This window comes from Fusarium oxysporum, chromosome VI, assembly GCF_013085055.1.
Source record: "Fusarium oxysporum Fo47 chromosome VI, complete sequence".
Classification (NCBI taxonomy): Eukaryota; Fungi; Ascomycota; class Sordariomycetes; order Hypocreales; family Nectriaceae; genus Fusarium; species Fusarium oxysporum.
Genome location: NC_072845.1, coordinates 3,110,130 through 3,124,224, shown reverse-complemented (window position 1 = coordinate 3,124,224; position 14,095 = coordinate 3,110,130). Strand labels below are relative to the sequence as shown.

Sequence of the window (14,095 nt, the reverse complement as noted above, 5' to 3'; positions counted from 1 at the left end):
ACCTCACATACCTTGGGTATCTTGGTCGAGGTCGTTGAAATATTTTGGGCATACCGCTGGCGTATTGTGAGGTAAAATTCTTACTCTATGGTCTATGTAAACGTTTAATGGCGTCAGCGCCGAGACTGCTGGTCTGTAAAAAAGTAATTCCCCGTTGGAACTATCGCTCGAGCACAGCTTGCGAATTGGTGAATAGCTTTATTAGCTTCAAAGGTGCCATCAGCTCAATTAGTGAGGGCAATGCCGCTCACTGTTACGAAAATTGGTCCTTGTGCGTTACCAACGGAAATAGCCAAATCAGCACAGGGCAAGGGAATGGAGAATGAAGATCTCATACTAAAATTGAGTTTGAGTTCCAGATTAGAGAAGCCGAGATGAGATCGATTCTCAATCGAGGTCGATTGGAGGAGGGGTTATGAAGACGAGGGGCTGCAGCAAGCAGGGGAGATGCATCTTTGACTGCGCAGTTTTCAAGGTCACCCCTGCCATAACAGCCTGCCTATAGGAAGATGTTTAGCACATCGCACAAACCGAACAGTTCATGGGTACCTACCTAGGTTCCTTGAGCAATACCTCGGTAGGTAAGTACCTAGGCACCTACTACAGGTTGAAGAATCTGGCCTCAATGAGTCCTTTCAAGGAAGCCTTGCTCATTTACGAGTCGTGGATGTGTGCTTAAAGCCATCGTTTGAGTCAATACGTTAAATTTCAGCTGACATGAAGCTGGGCTTACCTAGGCTAACCCAACTAATAATGGCTGTGTGTAGTGGGGGGGCTGCTCACACCAACGATGACAGGACCACGATATTGGTATGTCACTGGAAGGGTTCTAGAGCTTCTCAAGAACTACACGACCTAAAAGCCACTGTAAGGCTTTTACATGAACACCACTCGTGGATAGTAGCTAAGATTTTCTGTACTTGGAACATTTCTCGCATTTATGCTATTTTCATAGGAGTCATGAGACCAGCGCTGGATGACCGCACTCACTTGTATATGTGAGCCTTCCTGGACAAGAAGGGAGATCTTCGACTGGGCGGGCTTGTTGCAGCATGATAAGTTCGAGGCACGTCCTATTCGAAGAGTTGATAGATCAGCAAAACTGCGGCCTTACCCTTCAGAAACCAAAAAAAAGACTCCGAATCTGCCCAAATATCTTCAGCTCCAAGTGAGGTATGATGAGGTACCTAAGGCACGGAACAAACAGTCGAGGTAAGCAGCTTCCCTCTGTACTGTAAACAGATCTATGGCTGGCTAGTAGGCACGCAGCGGCACTTAGCGGGTCAGATGCCGATCAGATCCAACCTACAGTATGCAATGCAGGACAAGGCAGAGCGAGACCAAACCTGATAGGCAACTAACCAATCGCAACATCAGCCTTCCCATCCATCTCGTCTTCACGAGAGGGAGAAACCACTCACTTCGACAACGACCTCCTCGACAAGCATCAAGGATGACCGATTGGTAAGGTATCCTGAAGTGTCGAATCCTACTTTGGGTTCCGTTGCTTCTTGGAAGACTGAGCCTGAGACTAATTAAGGGACCAGGACCTGGATTATCCGCAGGTTCGTGAACCCCACTGGCCCCATTACTCTTCACTCCATCTCAGGCCGGCCTGTCAGGACCCCAACTAATTGTCCACCCTCCGTTAGGCTGGGTTTATCTATGAGCGTGCATGAGTCGAGACTATGACGTGAGATTTATATGGCTCGCATGGGGACGAACAATTCGTATAGCTGAGGACCAAAACCTGCTTGCCAAGACGCTCCTCAACACTTGAGGTAACAATCCATAGTCTATGCAAACTTTCGAACGCTTTCTCTGACACCAAGCGTGCCTACAAACCCGATGATTTTCGGCTCGGGATCCATCAAGCAAAAGATTCTCTCACAGGAAGAGGCAAGTGGAGCACAACGCAATACCTTGAAAGAATCCGTGCGGAACTGTGGACGCTTGACCACTACCCCTCTACAATTTTACGCCAGCTCCAGCTGGTCGGTGAGATAGCTTGACGCACTGGCGATCGTTCCAGCTTTCAAAGGGAGGGGGGGCGTTGAGCCGGCCCTGGCGCGGCATCTGATGGATGGGTGCGGTTGCTTTGAGCTTGAACTTACAAATTGAAGAGTGACGAGGGTCCATCATTCCAGAGCCCTGGTGCCCGCCAAGCCCTGGGGTTGGTCCGTGGTCCGTGGTCCGTGGTCCGTGGTGGTGGATTGATGGTGGGTGCGCGCGACTGGGGGCTTAGATCGCGTTCTTAGGGAAATTTCCCATGGGATCTTCAGATTCACCACCTTTGCATAACGCACAGACTGTGCGAATCTTCTCATGTTGTTCGTCCACTCGGCCCAGCTTAACAGGCCATCCGAGTATGCCCCAGGGTGTCTCTACCTGGGAGCCAAGCCAAGCGGCTTGAGCAAATCTCCTGGACTTGATCATAATTCAAGTTAGCAAGTCAGCACCGTGGGCTCCTTGTCATCGTGACCCTCTTGAAGACGAGCAGTCACAACTTTGCTTTTCTCTGTTAACGCCAGTCCATCACACCCCCCATATCCTGGCCAATTAGATGCTCAACCGCCGGCCCGGTCTATATCTCCTTGCCGCTAAAAAAAGAGCATTTCTCTCACATTGCCAGTTCAATTCGGTTTTCAGCCCGGTCGAAAAAATCACTTTTACGAACCGTTGTGAGCGAGAACAGATACTGTAATACAGAAGAAGCGAAAAACAACGCCGCTTTTGACTTGTTTGTTCTACAGTGTCTTCTTTTGTTACTGACCGAATGCAGGACGACATATTTGATCCCTATAACAAGCAGCAACTTCGAGGTTCAGGAACAGACCAAAAGAAAAGATCCAAACAAAGAAGACCCCGCCTCCATCGATATGGCCCACAGCCCTGCTCAAGGGCGGCGCCACGCACCTCCCTGGCAAGCAATGACAGCTTGAAGACTCGCAGGAAGTCGATATGACAGGTCTGATGCTACCACCGCTGGGCCCCAGCATGCCCACCGAGACTACGGTAGGTTGTACACGCTACTGATCATCATCCTTGTGTCAGGGTATTGCGTACCTGTCTTGTCTTTGAGCAATAACCATACTTTGTTCTTCGACCCCTTGATTTTACCCTTCCTGGGCCTCCTCAGTCCATTTACACACTATTACTAGTCCTCGAAAACCATAAATCCCATCCAGCCCCCATACTTCAACAGCTCGTGCCTTTCCAAGCTTTATGATACAGTGCTCGTGACTTTAATTTTTATTATATATTGCCTGCCCACAGAGTCGTTCTTCTCTTGCATCGAGCTGTCAACCCAAGTAAGAGACGACCTCCATCATGGCCCTCCATCAAGATATTCTACCCATCCCCTCGCCCTCCATGCTGTACCATGGAGACCAATACCAAAACACAGCATCGTTGTTGCAGCCGGAACTAGAATGTCAGGCTGTAGTCGAAACCTTCAAATCTGCTGGACCTCGGGTCTTGTGCAGTGCCTTCAGAGCTCAGAAAGTTCCTGGCACTCGATGTCCTACCTGTGCCTTAGCTGGCAAAGAAGTTTGGGTAATTCCTGGTCGCTGCTGCGGATACTGCGGTACTCCTTGTGTCGACTAGATCTATCCCAGGGTCGAGGTGAGTTTATGAGAAACTCAAATGAACATGTGACTAATTAGCACAGTTTTGACTGCTTCTACCTGGTTCAGAGCTTGCCCAAAAGCACAATGCCAAGATGTTGTTGAGCATTTCTCGCCGCTGCGAACCACAGGACTGTGGATCTCAAATATCAGCTGAACTTGACATGAGATATCCTCAAGTGCCATTTTTCGTTAGCATGGATAGGCAAGAAAGTCTATTCCGACTAGAGGGATCTGCGACAAGTCAAGAGTGACACTTGTTGCAGCACTTCAGTCAGCTCACGTCGTGAAATGGAAGGCTCCACGACCTCTGATTGGCACAGCGGCACTCGGACCTATTATTACGTCGTCGTCGAGCATGTCTTAGAATGCTAGGGCCCAGGGGTATGATTTGGGTCTTGACAGCGATTTTCTGCCACTCCCCACTGACTCAACGGGCACCTTCAAACCATGCTCGTGCGCGTTGGTTAATCACGAATCACGGCGATCTCCGAGTCATGCTTAAAATTGATATACGATGGAAGGAAAAAAACTCATGGGTCGGAACCAAGGCATTATCATAGGCCAGTGCAGCCCAACCAGGAAGTCGGGAGTGGCTCGGATCAGCCACCTTGTCACTTCGCTGAATCTCACAGGGCAGCTACATGAGGTGCATCAGATAATCGAGAATCACTTACCGATGGCCTTACTGGGGTCCAGGATTGGTTGCATAGCCCAGCCAATTCCTGGATACGCCAAGGATTTGACACGGCACTGGAGTAAGAGCTAGACGCAATAAATCGTCAATTTTTTGTAATCGGTGTAACTTCATAATGTTCTAGCTTTTTGTGTGAAGTCAAAGGTAAAACCAAAGATTGATATGTGACTCCTCACTTTGGCATCCCTGTCTATGGCTGGTTAGTGACCCAAACGCAATTATAAGACAACGGAAAATACATATCGCTATTGTGTGATCGCCTTTGTCACGAACCAATCTCAGCCAATTCTAGTCTTGGCACTGAGGTGAGAATTACTCTGAGACATACTAGGGTTCTGGACTTTCTTCCTTGCGCTGAAAGGAGAGAAATCTTCATCAAGTGGCTTGAGTGACGCAACGAGGGCTGCTGAGACACCACCTTTGACAAGTACAGTACGTACTGGCCTACCCGGGCCGTTGGCACGGGCCTACCTTATTAGCAAGATGCCAGCTGCTACTCTTAGATTAACGAAGGGAGTCACTTCAGCTGTCAAAGTTTGAGGGCGACGCAAGGGGGTAGTTAAGAAAACTCCCCTGATCAGCCACCTCACGTTCATCGAACTGACATGGAGGAATGCATTCATCCCAGGTGTAAAGCTCAGTGTTGTATTATTCTGAGTTTTAGCTGTTCGACAATTCGCGCTCACCGTGACAATGTGATTAATACGTGGTTTAAGACACTGCGGACTCGGCGCCGGTTCCGACTACTGGATTTCATATTGGTTCCGCCCGTTATGGCCGGCCGTTGAATTGGCCCGGCTCCGGAAAGTGGAACTCGACATGCTCAGCTCCTGATGGTGAAATTGAATTGCCGTCACTCGCTGGACAGCCGCGAACCCCACCAGAATCCATTAACGCTTGCCGCCCATCTCCCGCCCCCCGCCCCCTCTCTTCCGAACTACAACGGCATCGGATTGTCTCGCGATCCCCTCAACAGTCAGTCAGCGACCCCTGCTGCCTTGACTCAAGCGACTGGTTACTTCTCTCAGTCCACGTCCGGTTAGCTAATACCCCCGCGGCCAGAACGGCACAGTCCGGCTTGGCTTGGTTTTGTCTGAGGCGACGGCTTCGAATCCAATGGCGGCCACGGAGCAGAATGGCATCGACATTCTTTGCGATGCCGCCGGCTCAGACATGCTCCTGTCGTCCCTCTTCTCCCTCGCAGCGCCTGTGTCCGTAGCCGATTCGAATCAACGGGCCCAGCCACCCTTGCAGCAGGAACAGCATGAATTGCAGCATTCACTGCCTCCCGCGTCGCCCTCGAAGCATCAAATCTTTCAGCAGCAGCTGGATCCCGCACTGCAACAACACCAAGGGGAAACACCCCAGAGAATTGCTTCTACGTTGCCTGCCAAGAGAAAACTTTCTGATGCGTCCGCCTCATCGCCGTCTCACGTCTGCCATATCTGCCGTCGCGTCTATGAGCGAGCCGACCACCTGACCAGACACCTCAGGTCGCACGAGAATGCCCGGCCGTACCAATGCACCCGATGTCCCAAGCGTTTCAATCGCGCTGACCTCTTGACACGGCATGAGACTACCCACGATCGAGATGGGACCGCAAAAGACCGCCCATTCATCAGAAGAAGCGACCGAGCCGCCGAGGCATGTCTCAATTGCGCTGCTTCCAAGGCAAAATGCGAAGATCAGAAACCGTGCAGCCGCTGCCGTAGTAAGAGTTTGACATGTCAGATGCCAGTGAGACGCGGGAACCAATACCGGACGTCTGAGTCGCAGGCTGGTATGTCACCCTCGGACAGTTCAATGGTTGCCTCAACTACAGGCAACGACAGCCAGGTCTTTACGGCCGGTGAAGCTACCTATGCTTTGCCCCAATCGGCTATTGCTCATCAAGGTCACGCCATCGATGCTACCGTTGACTACAGTGTCACCTCTTTTCTCGGCGCGCCCAGACTTGAGGATTCACCTGTGGAATCTTTGTTTTTCGCAGCGACGCAAAGCATCTTTCCGGAGATTGAGTTCTCTTGGGATGTAGATTTTGGCTCGTACAAGATCCCAGGCTTAGGTGTGACCGCACGAAATCCTCAGTCTGGCAATGTAGGAAAACGCACATCACGTCAAGGCCGTAAAGATACTGTCTCGGTCGACGCACCCCTTCAGTGTTCAGTATGGTTGTATGAGCCCGAGGCCAATGGTCAGGCAGGGAGCTCAGTGTCTCGCTCCGCTATCGTTTCACCCTACTTACGCGACAGCATGTTTGCCATGGTTCTCGCCAACAATCCGACACCACATCGAGTACCAACATTTCCATCAGCTGAGTTATTGGGCTATATGATCGAGACGTACTTCAAAAGCGAAGACCCTAAAAGTGAGGCTTTTATTCATAGATCGTCATTCGATCCCTCGGCAACTAGCCAAGAGCTTTTCTCTGCCGTTGTCTCAAGTGGGGCTTCATGTATATCTACTCCAGCTATATGGCAATTCGGCCTGGCTCTTGATGAGCTTACGGCAAGTGTCATTGGGAAACGGGTAAGTATGGACCATGGTGTAGCGATGGTGAGCCAAAGATATTGGCAAAGGGTAAACCACATGCTGACTGCCAAACAGCTTGAATCTTCATGCCTGGCCGTGCGAGATATCACATTTCTTCAAGCGTCTGTCCTCCACCTTGAAACTGGTCAATGGAGTGGCTTCAATCGTCAGACAGAGGTGGCAGAAAGCTTCGCGCCTCAGCTTTTGACTGTAAGTCTGTTGTGATTATGAGTCTGGCTAGCAGGCTAATTGCGGATAGCTGCTTCGAAAAACAGGGAAGTTGAGCTTCACGTCAGACTTGACTACACATACGCCCAACGCTGGCGACTCTTCTGAGACACTTGAGTCGAAATGGCAAACATTTACGACAATTGAATCTTACAAAAGGTTACTTATATCACCATGCCGAAGTCGCTAGCATATTGACTAGAGTACAGGTTGGCCATCCGTGCATTTCTCCACGACATGCAAACATCGATCGTGTCGTGGAAAGGACCTACGTTAGCATACAGCCAGCTCGACTTTGCACTTCCGGCGGCTCGTGATCTCTGGAAAGCTAGTAATTCACAGATATGGTGGGACTTGAACTTGGCCAAGGGGTCTTTCCCCCCTACCGGTTTCCCTCGCCTTTCCGATGTGAGAGACTGTCAATTTGTCATGACTGAACAGAACACGTGGGTGGACACAGAATCTTGCTGCAAAGCTGCTCTGCATGGGCTGTGGGGACAAATCTGGACGTATCGTAACGCCGTCGCTCAATGCCATCACGCAGCTCCAGGCCGGCCGGGATCTGATGTTCCTGAATGGGCCCGCTCCCTTTACCAAGAGCTCTACGAGGGCCTTCGTAAGCTGTCAACCCAGCTCAAATCTGCACAGACCCCAAAACCTGAGCTATCGCTTCTTTCAGACTTTTTCATGATGATCATACATGTCTCGTTGGACGACGTACAGCGGCTGGCGGGCAGGAAGGGCGACGAGGAATCTCGCAGAGCTATGCAGTTATTAGAGAGCACTTGGCTACCTGGACCAGAGTCCCGGTATGCTGCCTGGCATGCTGGACAGGTCCTTCGACATGCACAAGAGTGTATACCAACAACCCTGCGAGGATTCAACGCTATGGTTGTTTACCTTGCTAGTCTGACGCTGTGGGCGTATGGCCTGCTTTCGCAGAGAACAGCGAACGGCGATCAAGGGATGGGACAAGAAGTTTTACCACTTAATGAACCAGAGATGAGGGAGACGACAATGTTCCTTGAGCTCGGTCAGGGCACCCCATCACTTTCGTCTCCAGAAGGGCTGCGTCTTCAGTTAGAGCCTGTGTCGAACTATGTGGCAGTTTTGTCGCTGGCAAGGCTCATCTTTCGACAAAACTACCCTGTAGCAAGTGAGGCAATGCCTCCGCTTGTTGAAAGCTTGTGTCGACAACTTGGTGATCTCCAAGGTGGATTGGAGGGGTACGTGGTAACGAAAACGTTATAGACAGCGCCTTTTGTCAGAAAGGCTATTGTGTGCGCATTGCGGTATTTACAACAAAAGTGGTTTTATTGTTTTCATATATAGTAAGTTAGCGAAGGAGTTAGTAGGAAAGCAAAAAGGGAACATAAAACGGCAAAGGTCTAGGATTGGATGAAGAGATCTATGGTGATGGTGATTCATCGAGATGGAAGGGGCAGAAACGCAGTATAGGGTTGATTGAGTGCGTAGTCGACAGCTTGATTATCATGTCTGACTTTGGCTATGGACGTGTTAATTACGAAAGGACAAGGAAAAGAAAGTAGCGGCAGTAGGTAATCGTCCTCTATCTGTACCGTATCCAACCATGACAGCATAAACAGTCCAGTCAATGCTACCAACAATGAGATTAACTGCCAAGCCCACAAGTCTAGAGAATTGCCAATGTGGTTTCTGTTCTCTTGATCAAAGTCAAAGCCAAACACCCCCATCATTGCTAAAGAGGTTGGTGTTGTTGGACTGAGTACGTAGTGTATTTTCGCTTACTAGACACCTAGACGCAGTATAGCCTGATTAGCATTCATGCACTATGTATGGCGCAGGATCTAGAACAGTTCTGTGCCTGGGATAGAAGGAGCAAAGCGACGAAGCCTGGTACTCCTTTCGTCCATGCCATGTTCATTACAGCGTTAAGGTTAAATCGCTGACCACTCAGAGCAGGGTGAATCTGGGGTAATCCTTGAGCCGACTGATCTACCGTGCACCGAGGTTTCAGCTCCATTGGACGACACAGATGGAAAATAATTGTCCCGCCAATATCGCCTCATAGATTACCGGCTGTTTCGGCCCTATGTGCCCTTTCTCATGGTTGAAGTTGGAGATTCATTTGACAGCCCGGCTCGTGGGGGCGGGGTAGGTTCTGGAGTGAAGTTGGTCTATATCGAAAGCTATGTCACTCGGAGATATCGCCAAGTACTAGATATCAACCCTCGACCAAGAATGAGCGAGCCTTGGAGGAAGGGGAGAGCAACTCTCTGTCAGCTTTAGAAGCACATCGTGTCCAAGCAGAGTAACTTGTCAAGAACCATCAGTGAATTCCGTTTTTGCGGCATAAATAACGGAATGACTCGGGCTCAGGCGCGGAAACGAAACTCCATGATCCCAAGTACTTGCTTGTGAGAAATAATGAAAGATGATTGGTTGGTATCTGTTAGAAAGCAACCTCCAACATGGGATCCATATGTGGGCAGGGATAGCTCCTGAGCCGCCCCCGCGTTTGGCCCGCATGAAACCGCCTCGCGCATTGTCTTCGTTAAATACTACTCAACTATCCAATTCGGGCATTGCTTACCTTAACACTGCCCTCATTGTGGTTCTCCAAGCTATCACAAGATCATATATGAATTCGAGGCTTGTCTGTCGAGCTCTCACCTTTTCTTCCAGCCGTATCCCACCAAACCCCGCACGAGTCTCGCAACATATCAAAACCATATCCAGACCTTTTACTCAGATCCCTACCGTCAAGATGGCCAACCGCGTGCACCGAATCACCATGTTCAAGCTGCCTAGCAAGGATGAGCAGGCCAAGCTTCTGGACCAGTACCACAAGCTCAATGCCTCTCAGCAAAAGGTGAGTCGCCTCCAGTCTATCTCTATTTGTACATACCTGATTATCTGTTCAAGGACGGCAAACCCTATATCCTCTCCATGGTTGTTGGCGCCGCCGATGAGGATGCTCGGTCTCAGGGATATACCTTTGTCTCCAAGACCGAGTTCGCTAGCATGGAGGACATGAAGTATTATGACGAGGGTTGCCAGGCTCACCAAGCGCTCAAGGACTTTGTCAAGGGCTCGCTTAATCCTCAGGGGGTTATGACCGTCTACTTCAAACCTCAGGCTGTTGGTGGTGCCGATCACACTTCCTGAACAGGGAATCACGAAATAAGTCGAACAGCTACCTTCATACATCGATGCCTTGAAGAGTTCCGCAAAGTGGCATATTTATGTCCCCAACATATTCATCCGTGAACCGAACTGTGAGCGTGATGATATGAAAAGCACAGAACAAAGCCATGCCAGACCACCAACATAATTGCAATTTTATTCATTTCAAAGGCATCAAGGCGTTGCTTTTGAGTACTCAAGAGAAAAATGCAAAGAGCCTTCGTTTTCCAGACTCCGGTCGCTCGCCGCGAACGGTACACAATTAGGTCACGATACTGGCCTCTCAATCATATTAGCCATTAAACACTGTGAAGGAAGTGCCAGCTTTACATTTCGATCACCAGCCAGTTCCGTTTCTCCTCATAATCAAGACTCCGTTGAAGTTACTGTAGAAAACAAGCTCTGCAATTTTGCATAAAGAACCTTGAGAAGCATATTCACCAAAATAGAACACTGCATCACTATCACCCACACTTTGCTCGCCGTCTGTACTCTTACTACAAGAAGTCGTCGTACGTGTAGACTTAAGTACAACTAATACTATAGGGCGATAGAAACCTGCTAAGGGACAAAGATCCCTGCAAAAACAACCAGTAACCTTTCCTGAAGAATCTGCAAAAGGACGATATTTGCTCACCTAAGAACAAGCGCTGCTGGTCTTCAGGGTTCCTTGAAATGAGCTCAAGTGTTACAGGAAACCCAGACGCTCAAGACGAAAAGTGCCGACTGTCCGTCTGAGGAGTTTTGCGCGAGTCTGACCCAAAGGAGATGTTTATTCCGATCCAAGAATTTGCTATCAATACGTACGAAATTAAGTATCGATATTGACAGAGTCCTACAGGCGAGGGGTCGGGTACGATTAATATAGCGAAGATTTTAGAAGTTGTTGAGAAACGATAAAATGGTCGTCAATTGCCTTGCAAGTTATCTCGATAGGTTAGAAAAGAACAAGAATATCGAAAAAGAGAAGCAATAGTACACACATCGTGCATGTTTTCTGCCAGATCTCGACGTCCAAATATGACTACAGTCGTGCTCCTCACACGACACTCCCCAGAGAAAGTATTGCCATAGGATCTCGTTTTGATGAACAATTCTCTGTGAAGGCTTAGGACCGGGAGAAATGAGGCCACAATGGGTAAAACTCGAGATATGTAGCTTGATAATTTTCCAACGCCCCGTTTGTCTTGACTCTCGAAACATACTCCATTTGCGGCACCAAACCGTCTCAAAGACGGCTCTTGCGTTATCACGAGGTCTCTCAAAGAAACCCCGCTTGCGGACTTTCGTGCATGACCGACTGGCCGAGGAGAAACACCAAGTTTGTAGTACAGTAGTAACTGCAGTCGGCGCCTCTACAATCAGTTGATTCAGCGTTGTGTTCTATGCAAGGTTGGGCACCAGAGTAGTACAAGGGAGCTATTTGCTTAAGAATCATCACGAGTAACTGAGACTTGTCTTGGGATGCCTTTGTCTTCAGGTACGGGAACCACCCATTTCGTAGTTCTTTCAGTGGCACACTATGCAACAGGGCTTTATCGTCGCTTTTGCAGTCGAGCGGTTGAGTTCAAAATTAACCGTCAGCTAACGAGCCATTGTATTCTTTCATTGCTATTGTATTCAAAGAATATCAGTATCTGAAGACCTATGCTAACAGAGCCCCCGTACATATGCTACCGTACGCCGCGATAATCAGAATATTTCAACAGCCATATACGAGAAAACACACAAGCCTGTAAGCTAACGCCAAATATGCCACCCAAAACCAAAACCAACTTGTTCGCGCCAGGATCGATCTGTTTGGGATCGAATATAGTGGTGCACAATAAACTAAAAGAATGATATAAATCAGTCTCAAACAGAACGGCGTATACTGGATATATCCGTCATCTCTGTCGCAGATTCACTGCCTCTTCTGGAAGAAAACTGATCCTTAGGAAAAGCCGTCAACCTTTCCAGGGGCGCTGGGTTTCTTTCCAGCGAGAAAAGAGATAAAGCTGTCATGACGGCACACACGAGCATCATGACCTTAATTTCTTCAGCAAACGCACCGGCATAAACATCCCTAACTAAGTCTCGTAGATGTCCCGGTAGTTGTAGACTTGTCAGTGGTGATCGGTGGAGACTGGCGAGTTGAGCGGATGTCAAATGGTCCTGGAGATATTCATTGACGTGGGAGTTGAAAATGACAGTACAAACCGCAAGACCAATGCAACCGCCCAAGACACGAGCCTGCGATACTGCACCTTGCGCAGAGGCGAGCTCACTCCGTTCAGCGGCGAGTATACTGGTCATGATAGTTGCGGCAGAGAAAGAAAGACCGACGCCAAGCCCGAAGATTGCTTGGAAGGCATACTGGGCTTTACTGTGTGAGTCTGGTCCCGTCAACATTGACATTAGACCGACTCCAAGGAGTTGTAGACACGATGCCCCCAGAAGAGTCATGGACGTGTTGTTTCTCCGGCTCGAAATGGCCCCCCCGAGAAACGAGCCAACGGCACAAGCGCCAAGCATAGGGAGGATATGCAACCCTGCCGTTAGGACTTCTTCACGGCTGACAATTTGAACCCTTTCCGGAATGACGATAGAAAGTGAGATATAAGGAAACCCGGTGAATAAAGTAACCCTAATTGGTGTCAATTGCGATCACGGGCGAATCTTTGTTTTCCAACTTACAGTAATCCAGCAGAGTATACTCTTTGAAGCATCAATCGAATCGGGAAAATTGGCTCGATGTTGCGCAATGGCCTTGTCTCCAGGTGCACCTCCCACCACACGAACACGAGCCAGCTCACGCCTGAAATGACCAAAGCAGAGATGATTTCTGGGCTCCCCCAAGCGAACGTATCTGAGCCAGCTTGCTGAACAGCGAACACAAGAAAGCCCGAACTGGTAAGGAGGGTTGCGCTTCCAAGGAAATCAATGCTGGCGAAAGCCTTCCATGAGAAGAAGGGTGCCACTTCTTCGTGCGGCCAGAGATTTGTAATTGCGAGGATCGCAAACAAGCCGAAAGGGATGCTGACGTCGTCAGTATTTCTTCAAGTATGTACCAAAATACTTACTTCATGTTGAACAACCACCTCCAGTCTGAAAGCTGAGAAACTGCACCGCCGATGATGGGACCCAGTACAAAGGCGACAGCGAGGGTAGCACCAATCATAGCCCCTATCAGACTGGGACTGTGAGAAGGCCCAACCTCTACCAGGCCGATCTGTGTTAAGCTGTACAGACCAGATGCACCCATTCCTTGGAAAGCGCGGCATACAACCCTAAAAGGGGTCAGCTTGAGAACAGAGTACAGAGCAGGCGGCATACAAAGCTGTCATACTAGTTGCCGATCCACAGCCCTGTGAGAAACCAACGAAAATGACCCATGATACCACGAGTATGTTGCGCCGTCCATAGATGTCACTCAATTTGGACACACAGGCAGCGAATCCTGTTGCATCCTGTCAAGTGATGTTCTCTTGGTTCACGATCTTGCAAGGGACTCACCCATGTATGTGAGGAGGTACGCTAGAACTATCCAAGGGGCGTTTGTGAAATCGTCAAGGTCGTGCGAGATGGTGACGAGCGAAGTCGAGACGATGGAAGTGTCGAGGCTCGAAAAGAGAAGTCCAGCCAACAACCTGAATATGTCAATTAGCAAGTATCATATGCCAAGGCAGTAACTCCCTTACGAGATGACAAGAACTACTCGTCGAGGCCCAGTGATCGAATGTTTGCGCAATCCGATAACCTCCGTTGTCATTGGAGCATTCTCTTCCAATGCATTCTCCGTCACTGCTATTTGACCCAGGGATGGGTTTGGATAGGAGAGAGACATTCGATATTCGTTGGCCAT

General features: G+C 49.3%; 3 protein-coding genes across 3 annotated transcripts; 2 read left to right on the top strand and 1 right to left on the bottom strand.

Annotated features, from left to right (window-relative positions):
- The first annotated feature begins 5,242 nt into the window (after window positions 1-5,242).
- On the top strand, window positions 5,243-8,720 carry FOBCDRAFT_226641 (uncharacterized protein). The gene is made up of 4 exons (XM_059609717.1): window positions 5,243-6,852; window positions 6,931-7,065; window positions 7,115-7,242; window positions 7,293-8,720. The coding sequence occupies exons 1-4, from the start codon at window positions 5,440-5,442 to the stop codon at window positions 8,332-8,334; spliced, it is 2,718 nt and encodes a 905-aa protein (XP_059465177.1). The 5' UTR covers window positions 5,243-5,439; the 3' UTR covers window positions 8,335-8,720.
- Window positions 8,721-9,832: 1,112 nt separating this feature from the next.
- On the top strand, window positions 9,833-10,233 carry FOBCDRAFT_275850 (uncharacterized protein; the record flags this gene model as incomplete). The annotated part of the gene is made up of 2 exons (XM_031185980.2): window positions 9,833-9,937; window positions 9,991-10,233. 2 exons carry the CDS (start codon window positions 9,833-9,835, stop codon window positions 10,231-10,233), a joined length of 348 nt encoding a protein of 115 aa, XP_031037115.2.
- A 1,872-nt stretch (window positions 10,234-12,105) lies between these two features.
- FOBCDRAFT_262216 (major facilitator superfamily domain-containing protein) lies at window positions 12,106-14,095 on the bottom strand (the record flags this gene model as incomplete). Its single annotated transcript, XM_031185981.2, has 6 exons — window positions 12,106-12,877; window positions 12,928-13,269; window positions 13,314-13,520; window positions 13,567-13,690; window positions 13,747-13,880; window positions 13,932-14,095. 6 exons carry the CDS (start codon window positions 14,093-14,095, stop codon window positions 12,106-12,108), a joined length of 1,743 nt encoding a protein of 580 aa, XP_031037116.2.

Coding starts and splice junctions, on each gene's coding strand:
- FOBCDRAFT_226641 (XM_059609717.1), top strand. CDS start 5,440: ATGGCGGCCACGGAGCAGAATGGCATCGACATTCTTTGCGATGCCGCC. Junction 7,066..7,114: donor TCGCGCCTCAGCTTTTGACT/GTAAGTCTGTTG, acceptor AATTGCGGATAG/CTGCTTCGAAAAACAGGGAA. Junction 7,243..7,292: donor ACAATTGAATCTTACAAAAG/GTTACTTATATC, acceptor ACTAGAGTACAG/GTTGGCCATCCGTGCATTTC.